At 35.2% G+C, this 23,583-nt stretch overlaps 1 protein-coding gene across 10 annotated transcripts in view; it reads left to right on the top strand.

The window, feature by feature from the left end:
* Positions 1-23,583, top strand: part of LOC134528037 (ankyrin-3) — a 386,196-nt gene that overhangs the window by 291,846 nt on the left and 70,767 nt on the right. For all 10 annotated transcript variants that reach the window (XM_063361226.1, XM_063361227.1, XM_063361225.1 and 7 more), the window contains 6 exons: positions 4,658-4,882; positions 9,499-9,659; positions 11,102-11,313; positions 16,481-16,685; positions 18,521-18,710; positions 21,597-21,732. In XM_063361226.1, coding sequence (XP_063217296.1) covers positions 4,658-4,882; positions 9,499-9,659; positions 11,102-11,313; positions 16,481-16,685; positions 18,521-18,710; positions 21,597-21,732 — 1,129 coding nt within the window. The remainder of the gene's footprint in view (positions 1-4,657; positions 4,883-9,498; positions 9,660-11,101; positions 11,314-16,480; positions 16,686-18,520; positions 18,711-21,596; positions 21,733-23,583) is intronic.

The raw sequence follows: 23,583 nt of genomic DNA, 5'->3' as shown, positions 1-23,583 counted from the left end.
TGCGCGCATAAATAAACGAATAGCCATGTGTAACCTCCCGTCACAGAACGAGGTTGCTCTATGGTAAGACACTGGAACTCTGATTCCGGACGGAGAAAACGGCTTCAAATTCTAATCCGGCCGTCCTGATTTCAATCTCCCATGGTTCCCTGAAACCACACAAGGAAAGTGCTGTGCTGGATCCTTTGCCCATCTCTAAAGACCTCCTTCTCGACAACACACAAAAACTCAGTTAATACAGTGCATTTGTTAAAGAAACGCAATAACCTGTTCCTACATTAAATCCTTTTAAAAGTTACGTCAAAGTCGCGAAGGTTTAAAGCGTTCTGTGCTCACGAGTGGCAAGATGTAAATACAACAGGGTGTCCACATTCTGGAAAGTCAGGAATATCAGGTTGAAAGTCGGGGAAGTTGGAATTGGTGAGGAAATGTCAGGGAGTTTACTTTGAAATCCTGGAAAAGTTGTGGATATTCCCTAGTGACAATAATTAAGGGGAACATGTCATGCAGCAGTGTGCCATCACCCATACTGTAAAATAAAAATCCAGATGGTGTTTTAGTGCATAGTCATACACTATAAAATGGTGTATGCAAGATTCTGTTTGAAATAAAGAAAGTACAGAGGTAACTAGGCCAGCTATGGGTATGATATAGGCTGGATTTTCTTTATTGCTTTCAAAAAATTGAAATATAAATGAATTATTAAAAAAATGTTTAATCAGGGTAAATTCAAGAAAATCTTATTACTAGAGACAAGATCACATGGTGAATTGCGAGAAAATTCTGTTTTAGAAAATCATTTCAATACACAGCATAACATCAAAATGTAAGTTACTACACCATATACATAGTAACAAAATGCAAATATCATGGAATCAAGCAGCATTTTACCAAAACTTAATTCAAATAGTAAAAAAAAAAAACTTTTAATGTTTGAATTTCAAGGAATGTCATTATTTATGAACAAAATTTGTATCAAAGTGCAAAGACCAGAAAAAATGATTTAATTTCTTTGATCTTGCATCTCTTGTTAAATCACGTTCAAACTGAAATGCTCGCTGATTTATTTTTTTTTGTCCTGAATGAATCTTTTTTAGACAAATTTACTATAAATTATTTTACTGTAAAATTGCAGCATACAAACATTACACTATATTGGTGGAATAAGTATTGCAAAACAGAATTTATAAAACTAAAAACACCAAAATATTTTGTTTAAAAAATTAATTTGGACTAGAAATAAAACCAAAAACATCTTGTCTCTACTTATTTATTACAGATATGTGGTGACACCCTGAAAAAAATCACATTTTGCATCTACACAGAGCTTACTCACACTGCTGCACAAGTCTGTGTGTTTGCCACAGTTGATCGTGGAACATTGTTTTAAATTGCATGAAAGCACTGACCCAGTTCCCTTTTATGTCGTGCACACATTCTGCTGGTTTTTGGTGTTTTTTTAAAAAAACTAACATATCACTGTACAGCACGAGTGCTAGTTTTGTATAGCACAATATCCATGTTGCATTTAAACACACATTGGTTAAATATGATGCTACCATAGGCACATTAAAGTTTTTCTTTCTCTTAAATGCAAAAAATTAAAAAGTTTATTTATGGAATAACAAGATTCTAACTTCATAGGTAAATGTGTTTGTGATAATTGTTCAAGATAAGAATATGTATGTTTGACAGTTGATGGCGACAACTATGCTATGAATTCCTAAGTGTACTTTTAATGTTTGGCTCTTTTTGGTGTGAAACATTTTAACTAACAAAAAGTAAATTACATTTTTTTAATGTTTTTTGTAATCAATAGTATGTTGGGTACTTGATATTCCCCAGTAATTACATAAAGAGTATCATTTTTTTTTCCAAAAAACTAATCAATATTTAAAAATAAAATACCTACGGTTATTTTATCATAACTCCGTACAGAACCAGAGCATTTTTATTTAAAGTACATGTGCTATTTTATCTACACATTTCCAATGTAGATGTCATAATAATCACTGAAACTATGTAACACTGATGTCTTGCAGGTTGAAGTTACTTTACTTAATATGTAGGTGCCTCTGAGAGGTTCTGCATCTCACCTCTTGAATGCTAGCAGATATATGGACATATGTAGTTTTTATCTCCAAATTATGAACGTAACAGATCTACCTAAGGCAGCGTGCTGAAGAACAATGTTCATGTTATTTTGCATGTTTGTGCTGGCATGAATACATTTGACTGTCAGAATGATGATCTTATCTTGAACAGAGTGATACATACATGTTGATAACTAACCTAAAAAAAATCAATTTTCCTCTTTTTAAAATTCAGTGACTTTTGTAAATAACATCTTGTCGCACAGCACTGTCAGTGAACTAGCAAATTTTTTGCTTTTGTTAATTATAGTAAGCTTTAATTTGTGTCGTCTCGAACTTGGCAATAACTGTTTGTGTAGATGTAAACTAAGATTTTCAGATGAATGCTAAGACATGTAGAATTTTATGTATTTGTACATATGTAGCTTTATTTTTTAATTATGTTGAACATAATGTGCCATGTTTCACTATTGTATATACTAGTTCTTATTTGGAAGAATTTAAAAGTAAATTTGTTGGTTAGCAATATTTAAGTGTGTAATGTTGTATTGGCTTTATTTTTAAACACAGTTAATATTTGACTTTAATTAGGAAAAGGATTAGTTTTAGTTAGGGTGAAGGATTAGACTGTAAATGCCAAGAATTAATTTTTGAAGAGTTGGAAACTATATCTGTAAGCATTTGTCTTTATGTGGTGTAAAGGGACATAGGCAGTGGAAAGCATATCTGATATGTTCCCTCCTCCTCAAAATTTTGTTGAATTAAAATACGCTTTGCTTCGAAGACTGCTGTTTTTAAATACTATTTTTTTTTTTTTTTTTTGGTCATGTATGATATTTAAAATAGGAAACTTCCAAGTTAAAATAAAATTGGAGTTAAAAAAAACATTATGTGTTTTTAAACTTTTATGATAGGTAAGAACAAGAAAAACTCCTCTAGACATGAAATTCTGATTACACCCTTCATGGTAGAAACACTTGTTTCACAGAATATTCTAAAAACAAAACAACTTCTACATGAAATGCAATTTGTAACTTAAAAAAAAATCCAAAACACATTAATTTAGAACCATTTTTCTAACATTATTATTTGTATTGCTTGCAAATATATTTTTATCTCTTAGACACTGATTTTATTGTTTTGATTTCTTCAGTAAATTTGTTAACTATGTACCTAAGATTAATATTGTTCTATACTCATAAAAAATAAATATGAATATTAATTTTATTTTAATTTGGTCATTTACAATGAGTAGTAGATTGAACAAACAAAAATTTGTGTGGAAATCTTTGCTGTAAAAATTAATGTTGTAAAATTGTGATTTTAAAATTTTGCATGGGCTAGCCTTTGTAGAAACTTCATAGTTTCTGAAATATGAAATGCAATGAATCAATTTTTATTATTTGAAATTTGTAAGCAACATTTACGTTTATTAACAAAGTTGAATATATTTAGAAAAAAATACTCAATAGATTAATAACTGCTATATAATCACCCGTACACACAGTGGAAGGTCTTGAATCCGGCATTCTGTGGTTCGGCACATTCCGTAATCAGGTATCGGTTGAGACGCTCGCGTTTATATTTCACATTGCTGCGCTGCCGGCCAGTGGTGTCTCTAGACTTGGCGGGGTGCTGGGTCTTTTCATTTACTTTTCAGAGGTCATGGAGATGAACCTTTCCAAGGGGTCTGGTGGCATGGGATGGTCCACTTCACAAAATAAACTCCTTAAAACAACTTCTTTAAGCCAGCCAGTAACTTAAGTATCGACAATTCACGGTGGATTTCCATAATCGATTTAGCTGTTTAAAATAGAACAAAAATAAATAATGAGAATAATTAATTTGATTTTTATCATTATAATTTGTATAAATGATGTCTACATCGTATAATTGATAGATTCTACAATTGAATGATAAACATTTTACATGACAGGATCGTCGCGGTGGCCCGGCTTGCCGGCCCTGGAGCCTCCCCTCCTGCCAGCATTTTTAGCTTGCGCAGAGTTTGTTACTGTCGGTTTCCATTTCAGTGCGGCGTTTTCTTTTTTTCCAAAATACTAAATTTCACACAGTCATATTCTCAGATTTGGAATTCCCGTTAAAACTGTATTGACGTTGAGAAACCAGGCACGGTCGTGCAGGGGCGCAGCCGAGAGGGGGGGGGGGGGGGGAGTTTAGGGATTCAATCTTTAATTAAATTTATTATTCTTCACTCAAAAAAATTTCATATTAAAAAATTAATAAAATTTTTACCATTACAATATTTAAATTTAAGTACCGAAAACTGCTAAAATAGCACTATTTTCCACCTTAAAATCCAAATTTTCCCCGGGGGAGGACCCCCGGACCACCCGCTTTAATACGGGGTAGGGGTGGGGGGCATGCCTCTTAACACCCCCCCATACACAAATCCTGGCTACGCCACTGCGGTCGTGGTCCCACAAGTGCCGGGGTCAGGACCCTTCCACTGCGTGCACAGATGCACATCCTGCTTGTGTACGTCGCCGAGACTCTCGCGAGCGCGGGGAACCTGCATGGCCGTGTTGCTCGTGGACCCGCAGCTTCCTGGTGAGCTTCCTGGTGGACGCTCGGGGCGGGGCGATGCGTGGCTGCCGCCACTCCGGGGTGAGGGTGATCGTGCCGCCGCGCAAGGCGGCCATGCCCATGCGCGTCACGTGCCGCTACCTGCGGCGCGACAAGCTGGCCAACCCCCCACCGCTCATGGAGGGGGAGGCGCTGGCTAGCCGGATCCTGGAGCTGGGACCCGTCGGGGCCAAGTTCCTGGGGTGAGTGTGCTGTGCATTGTGTTCTTTGAAGCATTGGTCACGGATACTATTTTACGATCAAGTGCATCATATAACATGCAAATACATCTTATTAAACAGAACAGAACAGAACCAAAAATGTAAGTTACATCATGAAATCAAGCAGCATTTTAATCAATAATTAACTAATCCCCTATTTACATTTAATTTTGATGGATATTCTCTTTTGTTAACTCGTGTTTGCATCACTGATGTTGATAATTTTTTTTTTATGTGTAGATGCATGCCAGTTTTTTTTATTGTTGCAAATGAATATGTTCTAGACCGGCAAAAATAATATAATTTTATAATTTAAGAATTGTGCTGATAACAAAAAAAAAACAGGGTAGGCTGTATTTTGGACTACAGCCGCCAGGGGTTTGTTTCACAAATGTCCGTCGCGCTGAACGGGAATGTTGTTTATGAAATATATAAAATAATTTAACAAAATTGATATTGCTTTATTTTATGACTTCAATTCCATGAACGTCTTACCTGACAGTTGGGCGGCCGTGCCAGAAAAATTGCGACACCAAACTGCGACAAACTTGGCCCATGGCTCAACTGTCTCCAAATCAACATCAGAATCATCAGGGAGATTATCCACGTCCATTACCAAACAATTTTCTGCATTCCCCGTCGCTTCTCGCGAGGTGGACGGCTGAGGCTCACTCGAGCGCAAATTTTGCACTTCGTTCGTGGGCTCGTTTTGCCCCACTCGCTCATTTCTCTCGGCTACATTTTGCCTCATTTGATACCTACGATAATTATCTGCATTTTTAATTGCTTCTGCGTGGGCGATTTCCCTTGTTTTCTGTCTTTTCTCCAACATAACCTGTTTTCATTTAGGCATTTTGCAATTAATGGCTTCAAAACCAAAGTAAGTAGCTTTATAGTTATTTTACTAACACCACTCAGTGCTCACTCACGAGCAACATAAAGTTTAAATCATGCAAATCGGTCTGTTACTTTCGGAGTTAGCTCTCACTGCAAATGTTAACTGGGTGAGTTAACGACAATGAGCAAAGTCTGCTCTACTAAGATATATTTACGTCAGCTTAATAGCTTTCATAGTTTATGAGTTTTAGGCGGTGTCGAATCCTCAGCCGAAGTGACACCCAAGATTAAAGACATTCGTATTCCTGTCGGAAATTCATGTCAAAATATATGGATGGACCAGTCAAATCCTCAGATCCTCAAATACCATCAAATATTTAATATTCATAGCTTTCAATATTTAAGAATAAAGATTTGTAGAACAATATTAGAGGAAATAAAGTAAATAAAAACAACACTGGTAACCTCGGAAGTTTGCTAGGTCAATTAATTTTCTTCATACTTATCCTGTTACCATTCCGCAAGATATAGTAGACTCCTGATTATCTGGGTTATAACTGGCAAGGGGTCCACGGATATCCAAAAATAACATGTTTAAAGCAGTAGCGAAAAATATGTTTGATTAAATATTTTTTATTCCCGACTATCTAGACAATCACTGTACAAGGTTGTACATAATATAAACTAAAGTGTTAGATGTAATTTACAGAAAAATTTGCAGTACATATCACTAAAAAATAGCTATATTTTACTTCTAGTAGGTCAATAATTTTTTTTTAATTTTTGTTGTATGTCAAGTACCACTCGTTTGCATTTATTGCTAGACATTTCTGTTTAAAGATTATAACAGAAAAATATACTGCTCATTATGACTGCTGCCTTAAAACTATGCAGGTCAGTTGAGCTCGCTTGAGTCACAGAAAAACCGCGCCGTGCCGGCGCAAACCTGTGTGCAGTTCACAAGGGCACATGGAACACAAGCGACACAGCTTACAGGGATGCATTTATTATTTGCTCTAACAGTTTCAAAGTTCGTGATGCATACTAACATGTACCAACTATGTATGTACTATGTGTGGCAGCATTTTTCGTCTTGAATCACAGCATAAAATGCTCTGTCACGTCAATGGATCACAGAAAAATAAATATTAAAAATTATTTTTGTGTTTATGGTTTATGGAAGTGAAATATGGCACGGTTAACCCGCAAGCCAGATAACCCGAACCCGGATAATCGGGAGTCTACTGTATTGTATTTTTAACAGGTAATATATATTATAAATAAAATTACAATATGTATTGATTCTAGAAACTTAGATTACGAAACAAATATTTAAAAGGTTGAATGTTTCAACACCTAGTTAATATTTTTATTTTTGACCCTTGAGACCTAAATTTGCATTAAAGGGTATTTTCGAGGTCTTATTTGGGATTTAAATTCAAGATTTGGATTAGAGAAAATTGGGTTTTGACCCACCACTGCTAAAAACATTACCAAATATGGTTTATGATTGTTTACGTTGATAAAAGGCAAATTATTATTTACACTGATTATCACAAAACATGCAAAATGACAGAAATGTGACAATAATGTATGATTATTCATGAAATTACGTAAAGTTATGTAAAACATTACCACTGAAATCTTCCAGTTGTTATTCCATCAAAAAAAATTATAACGTAAAACATTAAAAATTATCTACAATAAAATTTATTTCATTATTCTAACAGTACTGTTAAATAAGTGTTTAAGAATTATCTCATTATGGAGTGTAATACAAAGATATATGAGTTGACATTTGAAACATTTTAGTATGATTTTTCTAAATCAAAACTAATTGTTTTTATTTGTTTTGCAACTTTGAAGTTTGATGTGAAAAAACAACTTAAAACCTACCTTATAATTTCATATCAGCAGAGTTTCATAAAAATTAACTATTCTTTGTAACTTAAGTAATATGAAGCAAACTTTCTCCTCCTCATTCCATTAAAAAAATATGCATACACCAATGAATAATATGTAAAAATTATTTTCAAAAAAATTTATAATTGATGTCTTTCATTTGACACATTCAGGATTATGGCCATTCTGGATTAGCATTTTGCCGGATCATCGAACAGCATTGTAACTTTAATGGGAATACACAAGAAATGTACCCATGAACTGTGAAATGTAACCCGCATTAAAACAGGAAACACTGTACTGCTAAACTATCAGCGATGATAAACTCTTGAGTTAACTGAAAATTCAGGCAGCGCAGTAATGCGGCCTGACGGCTAAAGTCAACAGCCGGAATCCACTCAATTGACCTTCCTTACTGATAAAGATGTTAACAGAAGTGAGGCCAGTGGGGAATGCCACCAAGGACCGAAGCTCAATGGAATCCTAGTTTTGGTGAAAGGATTATTTGTAGACACACAAAAGGCTGACTGGTCATGCACATTTAAAGACAATTAAAGCAACAGTAAATACTTTAAACCATGAAGACTTTATTATAAAGTTATTATATAATCTCATTTTATAATATTTTAAACTGAAATATTTTTGTAGTTTATTATTAGATAAATATTTCCCTTTTTTTAATAAGCTTGCTAACCCTTTTTAAGAAAACATCTAAAACATATCTTGCATTTGGTTATTATAACTGGGGCCCCAATAAGTTAACCTTTACATTAGTTATAAATATAACATTTTTCAATTAACTTCCCGATGATAAATCATTTTTGAGAATACAGTCCAACAGTAAAAAATAATAATAATCTGGTCACACAACTAACAAAAGTTTTTTTTTTGTTGAAGTGGCTTTCACATTCCAAAAAAATTAAGAAGAAAGCTTTCCTGAAATGGTGCTGTCTCTCCATGCCTGCTGGGAAGGTGAGGACACTCCAGACAGCTAACAAGTATTCACATAGTGAACCACATGGCCGGTAACAGGCAACCGCTGAGAAACAGAAGATAACCAGAAGGATAACATCCCTGGCTTTACAAACAGTTACAGATGTTTCTCGGTAAAAATACATTGATAACTTACCACTTGCGGCGGTAAACTATGTGTTATAGCATAATAATGCTGAAACTTAAGATGATGAACCAAATTGAGAAGCTACATCATGGCGAGGTTACAAGAAGAAGGTTGTTCTGATCTTGGCATTAAACCAAGAAGGATATAGATAATAGCTTAATGTACCTACAGTGCAAGGAGCTTCTGCACTTAGAGGAAATAAATAATTACTAAATGAACACAACAAAATTAATTATCTTGATATGTTTTCTTTACAATATCACATTCTGTAAAGTTCTTTGTCCATAGAAGTCTTGAAGTTAGGTGAAAACCATTTAAAGATAATATGTAAATAACAAAATTAGAATCAATGATATTTCATTGAAGTTACAATGAAAGCATAGTATTGTCACACTGCTATAAAATACAAAGTTAAAACAAATAAATTTAAGACATAAAGATACAATAAATACAGTGAACCAAAATTTATAATGTGGAGACCAGTTTGCAAAAAATTATGGAAACTAAAAAAAATATATTATAAACTTTTTAACAAAGTCGAGAATATGCCCACACAACAGCTTTGCAGTGGCACACCACCTAAAAATCCTGAACGTGAGTGGCTCGATTGGTGCCCGAATACATAACGTGCCACGCCATAGGATAACGGTTTAGAGACCTTTCACTCTATATTGCCTAAAATACATTTCTAGATACTTTTCTGAACACTGTTGGTGATGTGAGACTCTTTATTTTCCAGGCCTGTGATCATTGAAGTTCCTCACTTTGCATCGCTGCGCGGGAAAGAGCGAGAGATAGTCGTGCTCCGTTCGGACAACGGGGACTCCTGGAGGGAGCACACACTGGACGCCAGCGAAGAAGCAGTGCAAGATGTGCTCAATGACAGCTTCGAAGGAGAAGGTGAGCCGGCAGTGCTTCACAATGTGGAGTTTCACACCACGTTGTGTTTTAGTCAGACATTTTTTAAATTCTATTTTGTTATAGTAACTGATTAGTGGATGTGTGGCTTATCTTTTAGTAGGTCGTATTTTTCTACCCTCTACTAGGTCTGTGCGAAGCTTCGACTAAGCTAATCAATCGAAGATCTTTTTAATGTTCAATTTGATTTTGCCAGGAATTATGCTATTTGTTTTATTTGATGCCTTGATTAAAGCTTTGCATCTGAAGTGAAGCTTTCATATTTGTAGCAGAGCTTTGAAACATTGGAAGTCTAATATTTGCTCATGAAATAATTTCTTTTTGTGTTGTTTATGTTTTTCTTGAATAAAGTTGGCACTCCGTTTGATTTTATAAATGCTCAATGTTAATATTATATATGGTCATTTTATAATTTTTATTTGAATGATGTTATATATAAAGCCTCATTTTTTTAACCACTTAATCAGTTTAAACATGACAAATGTTAAATGATAATTTTTTTATTTGAATGTTATATTTGATAAAATAAGTGTAATACAGCTTTGCCGTAACATTATTCATAATTCAATTCGATTTTGCAAATATTTTTAACATTCAATTTGATATTTGCTTGGCATCAGAAAACTAGTATTTGCACAGGCTTACCTTACATGTTTGCTTTATACAATAAAATTGTTGATCTGTGTAATAATACAAAATATAAAAATAAATATATAAATATTGTGGGCAGTAAAATAATTTATTTTATTTCATCACATGCATAGGTGGGTACGTTTGTACAGACAACAGCATACTACAGTTGTCTAGGAATCCAAAGATAACACAGAGGAAATTCCAAATAGATTTTTATCGATAAAACACTGAGAGATAAATACTTCATAAATATCCTGTATTTAAAAAAAAAAAATAAAAAATTTTTTTCAAACACTTAACAAATGTGTTGAAAATTCTTTTTTTTTTGTTTACAATGTCTTCAGAAATTCTATGCCGATAAAATGCGGAGCTCTGTAATTGGCCTTTTAAAATCTAATTGATAAATTTTTTTGTTATCTCCTCGTGAAACTGCTATCAAGGATCTGGCGTGTTTTTTTGTCGATTTGGTTTTATTTATTTATTTATTTATTTATTTATTTTTTTTTTTTTTTGCCTGTTCAGCTGATTCTTGGGATTTAAAATTTTTAGATTGTATCCGCAAGCGGAACGGTCTGAAAAGCAAAGCGAGAATAGATTGTTAAAACAGCGTTGATGTGGCTAAAGCGAGAAAGATTGTTAAAGCTGCATTGATGTGGCTAAAGCGAGAATAGATTGTTAAAGCTGCGTTGATGTGGCTAAAGCGAGAATAGATTGTTAAAGCTGCGTTGATGTAGCTAAAGCGAGAATAGATTGTTAGAACGGTGTTGACGTGGCTGTCGGTTGCCCCGCAGAGATGAGCCAGCTGGAGGACCTGCACACCAGCCGCATCACGCGCATCCTCACGACGGACTTCCCCCACTACTTCGCGGTGGTGTCGCGCACCAGGCAGGAGGTGCACACCATCGGGCCGGAGGGCGGCATGGTGTCCTCCAGCGTGGTACCGCAGGTGCAGGCGGTGTTCCCGCCCGCCGCGCTCACCAAGAAGATACGCGTCGGCATCCAGGTGGGGGGGCGTCAGGAAAAAAAAAATTAACGCATCTAATTTACTTAAGGGAAAAAACTTTTTTATTTCATAAATTTACTTTCAACCGTGCCCTCAGGTTTGCAATTTATTTTTCTTCATAACATATATTAGTAATTATTTTGAATTCTTGATTTTATGTATTTGTTATGTAGGATTGTTTACTTTTCAAAACAAAAAAAAATACTTTTTGCCTTATGTAATTGAGTGTGGCTTAACTGTTTTATGGAACACAGCCGGCATCAGGCCTGCCGTCTCTCGCACGTTTCCCTTTTATATTCTGAGTAGGGATTGGCCAGTCAAATGCTCAAATACCATCAAATCCTTAGTATCCAAAGGATTCAGTAGTGCAGGAAAAATATTCTAAAATATTAGAGGACATAGTTTACTAGTTTTCTTCATATCTATCCTGTTACAACGTAATTCACAAGATATTGTAATGTAACTTTTAATTACGTATACAAATAAAATTACAATAAGTATTGATTCTGGAATCTCAAGTCTGTTTGTTTCACAAAAATTTAAAGGGTTGAATGTTTCAACACTGTGGATAAAAAAAAATTTATTTTCTTGTACATTATTTTTATTTTTGACCTTTTGAGACCTAGATTTGTATTCCAGGAGTATGTTCGAGGTACTCTTTGGAGATTCGAATTAGAGAAAATTGGGATTTGGCATATCACTTAGTTTGAGAAATTAATCCTAATTTCTGGCATGGCAAACCAAAAAAAAAAAAAATTCCAAATGGCTATACTTCGTAACGGCATGATATTAGGGATGGTCTAGGAAAATCCTAAAATACCATAATATCTTTAGTATTCAAAATATATTAGAAAGGGCAGTTCAGAAATTAAAATGCTAGCACCTGTATACGTAGTTGCCAAGGACTACATTAGAGTAAATTCCTCTTAAGAAAGTTTTCAAGGTATTTATTAATAAGAAATATGTAGTATTAAAAGGGTGGGATTGTATTTAGATATTAATTGGCCTAATGCTACAATTTTTTAAGCCTACTATGCAGGAAATGTTCTTAAGGATTTTCGAAAGACGGTTCTACGTTATTTCTCTCTACAGAAGCTATAAAAGAAAAGTTGCATACAATGCTTTGGGAATGTTTGTTTAACACTTCAAGGAACATTTGAGACACAAAAAGACGTTTTTTATATTCTAAAAAATAAAAAATAAATACTTTTCTTTTGTTTTATAAATATAAAAATTAAATGTTTTCAATGTTATTTAAAAAAAAAAAATTGTGTGGTTTTAGTTTGAATGTTATTTTATTCCTGGCTAGATTAGGAATCAACACATTTTCTTAAGAGTTGAATTCGAGATTCGGATTTGAGGAAAATAAAATTGGAATCTTCTCCTGACTGCGTGATATTTATTAAAAGTTGACAGTCTGGGACCACAAAAAAAAATTACTTTGTAGGAACAGCTACAAATGCCAAATTTAATTATTAGTCGACATATGTATAGCTTCATCAAGAGCCGAAAGCTATGCCCTACGCCATTTCGAGGAACAAAATATGATTTCTGGAAGCTGTACTTCAAACTGTGGCGTAATAGGTGAGAAACCAATATGGGGGGCCAAATCCCTCTCAAATGATTATTTTTGATAGCCTTGCCTAAGATCCACACTCAGTAGCTTTTGGTCACTCGTGACAAGCAACCTGTAGGCATGCATCAAGGAGCAAACCTGTTGACTAGGCCCGTGCGAATACTAGTTTTTTGATGGGAAGTGAATACCAAATTGAATGATTAAAATATTTCTGAAGTTCAATAACATTGTGAATATGGCGAAGCTTTATTATGCAGTATTTATAAAATATTAAGCAGTATTTATAAAATACAGGATTGAAATAAAAAAAAATCATTTACATAACGTTTGTAATGTTTGAACTGAATAAGTGATTAACAAATTGCATTTGGGACCTATTTATATTATCATTTAATAAAACTTATAAAATAACCATTCATAATATTAATATTGAGCATTCATAAAAGCACAGAGTGCCACCTTTTGATTTTTTTAAGTAACCAACTTTATCCAAGCAAAACATATACAACACAAAAAAATAACTAAATATTTTTTATGAGTGAGTCTTAGGTTTTCAATGATTTAAATATTTGCAACAAATGTGAATCTTTATATCAGACGCAAAGCTTTGCATCAAAACCGAAGCTTCAAATAAAACAAATAGCAAGTTTCCATTTGAAATCAAATAAAGTATTAAAAAGATCTTCAATTGATTCGCTTAGTTGAAGCTTTGCACAGGCCTACTGTTAACGTTGTTGAAATATAACACAGTATCCAGCATCAGGAAAAATAAGGAAAACGTGGAATAGTCAGCGAATTTAGAATTTCTGCGAAAAATCAAGAAATAGGAAAAAATTTAGTAAGTAAGAAAATTAAAATGAAATTGTTTTGACAAACACTTTTTCTACTTCGCTAACCCAATAACTGTGCTATGCATGTAGTCTTCGTTTTTTTCCCAGACTTGTATTTATTTTCTGGTGTGTTAAGCTGAATTCAGTTATGTGGTGCTTTAGAGCATGATGCCAGAAACATCACTTTGTGAATAATTCTCATAGACTTTTTGTTTCTGTGTCAAAATTATAAATTCGTAAATACAATTGGGCTGTAATAGTGTAAGGAAATAGCGCAACCAATTTAAGACTGGTTGTTTTGTTGAAAAATATTACATGTATTGTTCAGAGAAAAATTATAAAATATGGAGGGTAATCAAAGAAAAATCATGGAATCCAGTTTGTGGGTTTTACAGTAGCCCTCTAGCAGTTTATGTTTTGTCTTCAATTTTCACATCAGATATGTGTTAAATATTATCTATAGTCATAAAAAGTATTGATGGATCAAATCGTAATTTTTTCGAATCCGAATCTCTAATTTGAATCCCAAAGAATGTTTCAAATATACCCCTCGAATCCAAACCTGGATATTAAGGGTCAAAAATAAAATAATGTACAAGAAATAAAAAAAAACATAACTATAGTGTTGTAACATACAAACTTTTAAATGTTTGTTTCACAAACTAAGTTTCCAGAATCAGTACATATTACATATTGTAATTTTATTTATACAATTTCATGTTAAAAGTAAACTACCTTGGGGAATGGTAACAATGTAGGTATGAAGAATAAAATTTACCTAGTAAACTTCACTGATTATCAGTTTCGAATTTTTTTAATTTACTTTATTTTCTCTAATATTTATCTTCAAATATTTTTCCTCGAATATAGACTCCTTTGAACAACACTAAGGATTTGATGGTATTTGAGGATTTGATTGGTCCATCCCTAATCAAAAGCGTTCATTATTAGGATCACTTGCATGACATTTTATAACTTGAAAATAATGTTTAGTAAATATTTGGTGATAAAATTTATTTATTTATTTATAAATTGTGACATTCACACCAACACTCTGAGGAGAGATTACAGTGGTGTGCACGATACAAAAAAAAAACACAATACACAAGAGACACCACAGACAAAGGACACAAAACAAAAAAAAAATTAATAAACAAAAAAAATATTAATAAATTCAAAAATACAGAAAATTAGTGGATTAAGAATACACAGTTAATTGAATTGGCTGCAAGTGCTACTAAAATATTTTACTAATTGGTTAAGCTTGTTACTATTGGGTCTAAACTGTTATAATTGCTTATTAATCTAAAAAAAAAAATATCATTTTTTCTGTTGATTGTACAGAAAGTAGACGTAATCCAAAAACAAATTAACGAGAGCTACTGAACGAATGTACAGGAAAATCCTTAGGTTAACGGAAAGTACAAGATAGTGAAACACATCATTTCGTGGTGCGAGACCTGTTTGGCAGATCCGCCTGCTCGGAGTGTTTCCCCCTGGAGAGTGGGAGAGTGCTTGGCTCAGACTGTTTGCTTATCAGACAACACTGCGACACAGTGTGCCGCAAACTGTATTGTCATCATAGCAGTTGCGGGCCTCGTGGTCCGTATGCCAGAACAAAGCATCGAACCAAGGGCCCGCGAAGAGTTCCAGGCCGCGGATTGCCGCCCACTACCTCTTGTTTTAAAATAGAGTTTATGTGTGGATGTCTGTGAAAATATGATGCTGAGTTACTTCTATAGTGTTGTTTAACTTGTATCCTTTGGTGGGGGCGGTCGGGGCTTTAAAAACCTTCCCCCTGCTGGGGGCTATTTGTGGATAAGAAAGTGGGAAGAGGGAAAAAAAAAAAAAAAAAAAAAAAAAGAATGAGCTTTAGAAACGGGTTCGAGTCCCAATGTGAGCAGTTTCAGTCATACTGCCTGCCCGGTGCTCTAGTTGCCAGAGTTAACAGCCTGGATATGCAGAGAGCGTGTATGTGTGTCAGCGTTGAAAGATTGTGTAGTTTTGTCATTTTAGATTTTTTCTTTTCTTTCCCTCCTCCTCCCCTCCCTTTCCCCTTCCCTCTCCCTTCCTTCCTCTTTTCTTTTTCTTTTACTTTTGAGTCTTTCATTTCTGGGCTCTCAGAATGTGGTGATGATGTTGATGATCGGTTTCGGCGCGCGGGAGTGAAAGGCCCAGCCCCTGCTTCCAGGTATGCTTCCCGCTACTGATGTGAATTATTGTGGAGATGAGTGAAGTGACACACTGCACAGGGCGACAGCCCCGCCCAATACGACCCCTGGGAGCTCTCCCCGCGACAGGCCGCCACTCGAGTCCCTCGCACGCTCCAGGAGACCGCCGGCCATGTGGTAGCACAGCCAGTGCTCTGGCTCGCCGCTGTAGCGCACAGACTCGCGGCCGGGTTTCCTGATACGAGAGGTTAGAGTAGGCACCACCGTCCCGCCTCCCCCTGCACTCGTTGCGGTCAATGCCAGAGTCGAGGGTTCGCACACCGGTGACCCCAGATGTTCCTTTCTCGCCTTGCACTACCGGCTTGGAGCCCCCGAGAGAACTCGCGACTGTCGCACCGCGGGCGCGCGCAGGCGCCAGTACAGCCGCGGCGTGTTGAACGCCGCGCCCGCCTGCCCTGCTCGCTCTTCGAGGCACCTTTAACGACTGCGTCCTCTTAGATTTGCCTTTGTCGACCTCCTGTGGCCGCACACTTTTGACCCGCAGTGCGGAGCTCCTCGGGCAGCGTGCACTGAGTCTATTGGCTGTGCAGGCCCTGCCCATCCCGGCGGAGCTGGTGGCCAAGCTGCTGGGCAACCGCGTGGCCGTGTCGCCCATCGTGACGGTGGAGCCCCGGCGCAGGAAGTTCCACAAGCCCATCACCCTGACCATCCCGGTGCCGCAAGCGGCCAACAAGGGCATGATCAACCAGTACTCGGGCGACGCCCCCACCTTGAGGCTGCTGTGCAGCATCACCGGTGGGTGGCTTCCCCCTTGCCCTCCAGTGGGATCGCACTTGTATGTACTTCACCCCGCCATGTTAGATTAATGCATTTTAGGCAACATCTCATTTACTGGGCTTCTGAGAATACTATGTATGTATTTTTTTTCATTTGAATCGTATTTCCAAATCAAGTGTCACAATATTCACAAATCTAGAATATTTTTCGAATCAAATTTTAACAGAGAGAAAAATATGTTTTCACACTTAACACACATGAGTCCAAAAAAAAAATTGATCCGAAATATGGTAAAATAAAAAAACAAATCGCCTAGCACTGTATAACTCCTTTTGTAATTTCTAAGGACTGTAAAAAACATTTTGTGTTAATGAGGTTTCACTGCAATGCTGCATTAAAGAGCACCGACTGTTAAGACTTAATATTTAAGTTTTTTTTTCAAAGTTTACTGCACTTATTGAATGAATTTTATGAACTGCTTAAAAAGTTTTCTGTGTGTGGATATATGTTATAGTTAGTTAGTTACACTGAACTGTAAGTTAGTAAGTTAATAAATCATAGAGCACCAAAATGTAAGTTCATACACCATAAAGCACCAAAATGCAACTACCGTGTTTTATCGCATAATCATCGCACATTTTATACTAAAATCAAGTTTGAAATGTAGGGGTGCGACGTTTATGCGAAAAAAAAATTTTGTTAGTTAAAGCTATTCATAAAAACAAAACCCATTCATGGAAAGTACGTTTATTTAGAAAGTGGAGTATCAAAGAGCATGCCAAACAATTTAAATTAATAAGTCATGCAACAAAAACCTTTCTTCCTTTTTAAATAGAAAAACAAATCTGTGATCCGAATGCGAGCCTGAATGAACGCATAACTATCATCGTAGTACACACGTACACACCACAAAAGAGTGTGGGCCATCAAATGTAGTTAACTCTGCACTTGACAGAGAGCGTGTTGCATGCAATCGGCGAGATATCAATATTCTACTACGTGTGCGCGCTCTATACGGGAAGCAATATAACCAAACATGAATGATGCCAACTAGTGCTGGCTACATTTTTGTAAGTGGTACACTGCGGCGACACAAATGAACAGATAAAGGTTATAAATTATAATGTTTAAAAACGTCTTGAAAAGAAAATTTACACATCAGACATTTTCGTATTTCCGTTAATTTAATAAGTAAGTTGTAATGTCCGAATAAATATTAGATTTCTACTTTAAAATACATCGTTTTATACGGAAAAAATACCCACTCGGAATCTAATAGTGGGACCAAAAACATCCAAATTTTGACGCCCTAAAATATAGGTGCGACAATTATGCGCGTGCGACGATTATGCAATAAAAGAGGGTACTATCATGAACTCAATCGGCATTTTTAATCAAAACTTAAATAACAAAAACATAATTTTTAATATGTTTAATTTAATGAGTGTATTGTATTCAGCATGTAGTTTATACAAAAAGTTTGTACTAAGTAGATTGGAAAAAATTTATTTTACTCCATTTTGATCCTACAACTGTCATTAGTAACTCATTTTTATGTTACAATGTTGATATATTTTTTAAATAAGTACTTGCAGATTTCTTTTTTTGTTCCGAGTGCAACATCCAACAGTCAAAATGACACTGCTTTGGTGAAACAAGTATCATAAAACATTTATCTGTTACATGTGTTCAGTAATATGCTATCTTTATGAGTTCATAAAAAAATAAAAACATTTACGCCGAAATCTCCTTTTTTTTAAAAAAAAAATTGGCCTAAAAATAAAACCATCAAATTTTGTCTCTAGAGTATAGTAGCATACATCATGTGACACCAGCTTGGTTGTGTTCCGCAGGGGGTACCACCAGGGCCCAGTGGGAAGACGTAACAGGATCTACGCCCTTGACGTTCGTCAAGGATTGCGTGACCTTCACGACGACAGTGTCCGCCAGGTTCTGGCTCATGGACTGTCGCAACATCAGCGAGGCCACCAAGATGGCGACCGACCTCTACCGTGAAGCCATTCACCCTCCATTCATGGCAAAGTAAGGCTTGGTACCTTAGCAGACATAGAATATCATGTAAGGTGGTTTTACCTCGCTGCAAAAAATTTGCTCATTTTTGTGTGCTTTTTTTTCTCTTCTCTTGTTCCATTATTAAATATTTTTTTTTTTTGTATTAAATACTTTCACCTTATATAAGAAAGAAATGAATGATTTCGCACATTATTCTTGAAAGAAAGCTTGTAGTATAAAAACAATTCTTGTAAGTGAAACCAAATTTTCAAGTCATCAGAATTCTTGTAATTGAATTTTTTCTGCTTTCTTAGGGTTACTTTTGGCTTGATTTTAAAATAATTTTAACGCCCAAGCCAGAAAATACAAGTTATTTTTTCTTAAAATATTTATTTTATTTGAAGAGCAGGCATCATTTGTATAAAATATTACCTTAGAAAATCACAAAATTTAGCACAGAGTTGCTATCTTAGTGTGTAGGCAGTAATTTTCGAGTTTTTATGCCATAAGGCTGTGGGTGGTTCCACAGCAAGTTTGGTACGACTCAAAAAATCGTTATACTACTCACAAAATGTTTGTAAATAACATTTTCAACTGACGTGAATCTTAAGCAGACAAAAACACATTTATTATAGATACATGCTAGCCTAGCATGGGTGATGCAGACTGGTAAAGCTAGTGTGGCCAGCTTAAGGGCCCCACCTACCTGGGCACACATACAGTATACATAGCTTCAGAAAAAAACCACGCAATTTGAAAATTGCTCAATATAACTGAATGGTGTCTGTTTACTAAAAGCTTTAAGATTATACCGAGGGCGGGCGAGTAGTTCTGTTTCCATATTCCGTTTTAAATGAGTGAAAATGTCTAAGATGTATTTTCAGAATAATTTTTAGGCAGGAAACACTTGGAACAGAATCTCGAATGTGGATTACACGCACATTACACATTTATCTTAATTTCTCCGTTATATATGTTGTGGTAACCACTCAGATTTCATAGTTGCCGTATGCACAACGAAAAGACTGCACGCCCGTTCAGAGCCTTGAGTTTCGAGGCGATACTGCTCTAGAAGCACCAGCGAGCATTACACTTAACATCCTGCCTCACTAACACAAACACACCTTGATTAGGCGGGCCCCTTAACACTGCGCTGTGCATCATCAAGAAATTAGCTGTCCCACAGCTTGTGTATAGGTATGTTCTTGTATTTTTGTCCATGCCTTTTTAACGTATTTATTCTGAGTTATGACACCCAGCAGAGCTGACCATAGCATCAGTTTGCTTGTCTGGGGGGGGGGGGGGGGGGGGGGGGGCAGCTTATTTAGGTCACACGCCTTCCATCAAGGGTTCTGGGTAAAATTGCACTTTTATTTTTTTGAAGTTATACTTCTTTAGGCACGTTATGAAAAAAATTAATTCGAGTGAATTTTTACAATGTGCGTGCACCATGCAATGAAATTTTTACAGGATAAAAAAAAGGCTATGTACAAAAACAAATGGGTGCGTGTACTTATGTACGCAAGTTAGAAGATATATGTACTTACTTGGTATAATAAAATAATAACTTTAATTTTGCATGTGAATAATAAGTATAAACACATGTTTAAAGTTAAGTATTTAATTTAGTAAAATAATGAAGATAAATTTTAATCAATAATTAATATATAAAAATGTGCTGAACGTTTATTCTAATTTACTAATTAAATTTTTTTTAAAATTGGTTTAAAGTAGGTACACATATATAAAACATCTATCTCCATATCCATTACTCGCATAATGTCCGCAGTAATTTGGCTACATTTTTGACAAAAAAAAAATGGGGTGCGGACATTATGAGGTGAAGTCCGGAAAAAAAATTTTGTCCTCAAAATTTTACGTTTTGTGTAGAGTAAAAAAATTGTTCTCTCATAATTAGTTTACTAGCAGAGTGCTGGTGACTGGCGACCCTCCGCAGCGGACGTGACCTTTTTACTTGTCACTGATGTGACATAGATATATAAAACGAAGCATGTATTCAAATGTAACGTTGTGTCAAAATTTCAATACAAACGGTGAAAAACTTTCTGAGATTTATGATTATGAAAGAACTAACATTTACATTTTTATACTTATACATACACACATTCAGTAGACTCCCGACTATCCGGTTGTGGGTTAACATTTTCACTTCCATTAACCATTAACAAAAATATGTTTTTTTTTTTTTTTTTTTTTTTTTTTTTTTGTGATTTATTGATGTCACATGGCATTTTATGCTGTGATACAAGTAGAAAAAGCTCTCAAACATAATGTATTTATTCTTTAAGCCATGCATGCTTGTGTTCCTTGTGCCCTTGTGTACCGCCAGCACGGCGTGGCTGTTCAGTGACTCATGCGAGTGATATCTGGCCTGCGTAGTTTCAAGGCAGTAGTTGCAAGGTAGCAGTAACAATTTCTGTTTAATATTTTGACAGTAATTTCTAATAAAAAACATAAAATCAGTGGTGCTTCACGTTTAACAAAAATTAAAAATTATTGACTAGCTAGATAATTAAACTTTTTTTTTAGTGTGTGCGTAAACTGTGTTTTTCGGTTCTCCATGGACCCCTTGCCTGTCATTACCCCCAATAAGTTGTGCAAAAATAAAATAATCTAAAAGAAATACCACGAAACTATATAAACAATAGATGTAAATAGAAATATTTGTTGAGTATTTCTGTGAGAATACTGTTTGCATCTAAACACTGTCAGCTGACAACATATTCTACATATATACAAACAAAGACAGCTAATACTCAACAGTATACGTAATACCCGTAATAGTATGTATTTCTTTGTTGAAATAAGTTCTGAGCGGCCCGTGTGAAACAATGTCCCGGACCGTCATTTAGCTGTCACTCTTATAGAGGCCTCCCTCCGACTTGCACTTTCCAGGTTCGTGATGTTCGCGAAACGCTTCGACGTGCTGGAGGCGAGGTTGCGAGTGTTCTGCATGACGGACGACAAGGAGGACAAGACACTGGAGCATCAGGAGCACTTCACTGAGGTCGCAAAGAGCAGGGATGTCGAGGTGAGGCCCCTTCCCCCGGCTCAACGTTCACAAGATCTGCGTCGAAGTTAGTTCACATTCAGCTTGCACACTTCTGTAAGCTCGGCTTACTGGCGAGCCGTTAGCTCGTCATGTGTCCATCCTTCATTCCATCTTCATGCCAAAATTGATATCGATGTGATCATGATGATTCGAATATCCACGAGTTGGTTACGTGAAGTTGTTATAATGTATTTGAACATCACTACATACTTTATCATATGCCTATCTAAATGTTCTTTTAAATTCTGCAATGTATAAAAGAGACAGATATAGCACACCAACATGTGAGGGTTGTAAGTAGGGATACAAGGGTTAAAAACAAGCTCCTTCTCTATAAAACATCAGCATAAATACCACTGGGTGTGCAAACACTGTGCAACATGAAACACCTGTAATACAGCAGGTCGAGTAGAAGCTTTGAGGTCTACAGACTTGAATAAAATTATCTTCTTTTATGCCAGAAAATACGGTAAGGGTCTTGTATCAAGTTTAGTTCCTTGCTGTTATAAAATAAAAGAAATTGTAAAATTATGTGGTGAATGTAGAAAACATTCATCCAAATTGGTAAATAACAATTGCTTGTTTGTCATTGAATGCAAACTTACAATTTAAGTACATACTTGAGTTTTGCTGTCAAGCACCTATAGGGCTAGTGTAGTTTTTATTTTTCAAAATTCTTGAATATTTGAAATATTATTAAATATCAAAAACTAATTTAAAATTTGTATAAGATTCAATTTTAAACACTAACATTTTAAAATAAAGAATGTTTGTTTGTATTTAAAGTTAAGGTTTAGAGTCACTCTTGTACAATATATACCTGTATGTGTACATACCAGTTTAAATATATCAGTGGGTCCAGGTGCGTAGGAAGCAAATATTTAATGGGGGGGCAAAGGAGAGTATCATTATAAGTGGTGGATTTATCAAAGGGGGTGTCCGGGGGCTCTCCCCCGGTAGAAAAAAAATTGTATTCTAAGGAGCAAAATGGTACTATTTAAGCATCTTTCGTACATAAAAATAGAATGTACTACTAGCAGAAATTTTAACTTTTTTTTGTAACAAATTTACTTAAGGCTCGGCATCACAAAACAGTGTTCACTTTTCAGTTTTCTCCTCGTAGAATTCATTTTAAAGGCAAGTTGGAAAGGTCTATACATCAATCAAATCTCAAGTAAGGCTCCAAATTTTTGAAAATATACTATTCAGTATTCATTATATTTTTTTATTGAAGGGAGTATTAGAAAGTATTTAGATTGTATTCAGAAAGGTTAAAATATAATTTTTTTTTTAGCATTTAAAATTTGAAAGTTAAAAAATAATAATAATTTTCGAAAAATGCAGTTCAACTTTAAAAAAAAAAAAAAAATTATGGAAAAAAACTTTTCGCAATAACACTCATATCATTTTATTCAGGGAAGTCGAAATTTTATTTTAGTATTAAAAATTAAAAAATTCAATATTTTAATTTTTTTTACTGTCAGACTCCCTTAAGAATAAGTTTAAAATGCGAATCCCACAGAATAGGCGAGTGAAGATGCTTAAAAATAACTTCAAATGTGCTTGATAAATTCTTGTTCAATGATTTGTAGATTCAAAGAAAAATTTTTATTACTCGATGGAATAATCACGAGCAACGAGCGGAAAAAAATAATGTACCGACATACTAAACTTTAATGTAAAATAGGTATATTACATATGGTTTTCGGGATCATTTAAAAATTCGTCTCAGTCTAAACTGCTCAAAAGTAATACCTGAGTTAAAGGAATCCAACACTTCTTTAGGATCTTTGACTTCACAAGCATTACAGTCTTTTTAGGCGGTGGTTA

This window comes from Bacillus rossius, chromosome 1 (assembly GCF_032445375.1).
Source record: "Bacillus rossius redtenbacheri isolate Brsri chromosome 1, Brsri_v3, whole genome shotgun sequence".
Taxonomy (NCBI): Eukaryota; Metazoa; Arthropoda; class Insecta; order Phasmatodea; family Bacillidae; genus Bacillus; species Bacillus rossius.
This window is presented reverse-complemented; position numbering and strand designations above follow the sequence as displayed.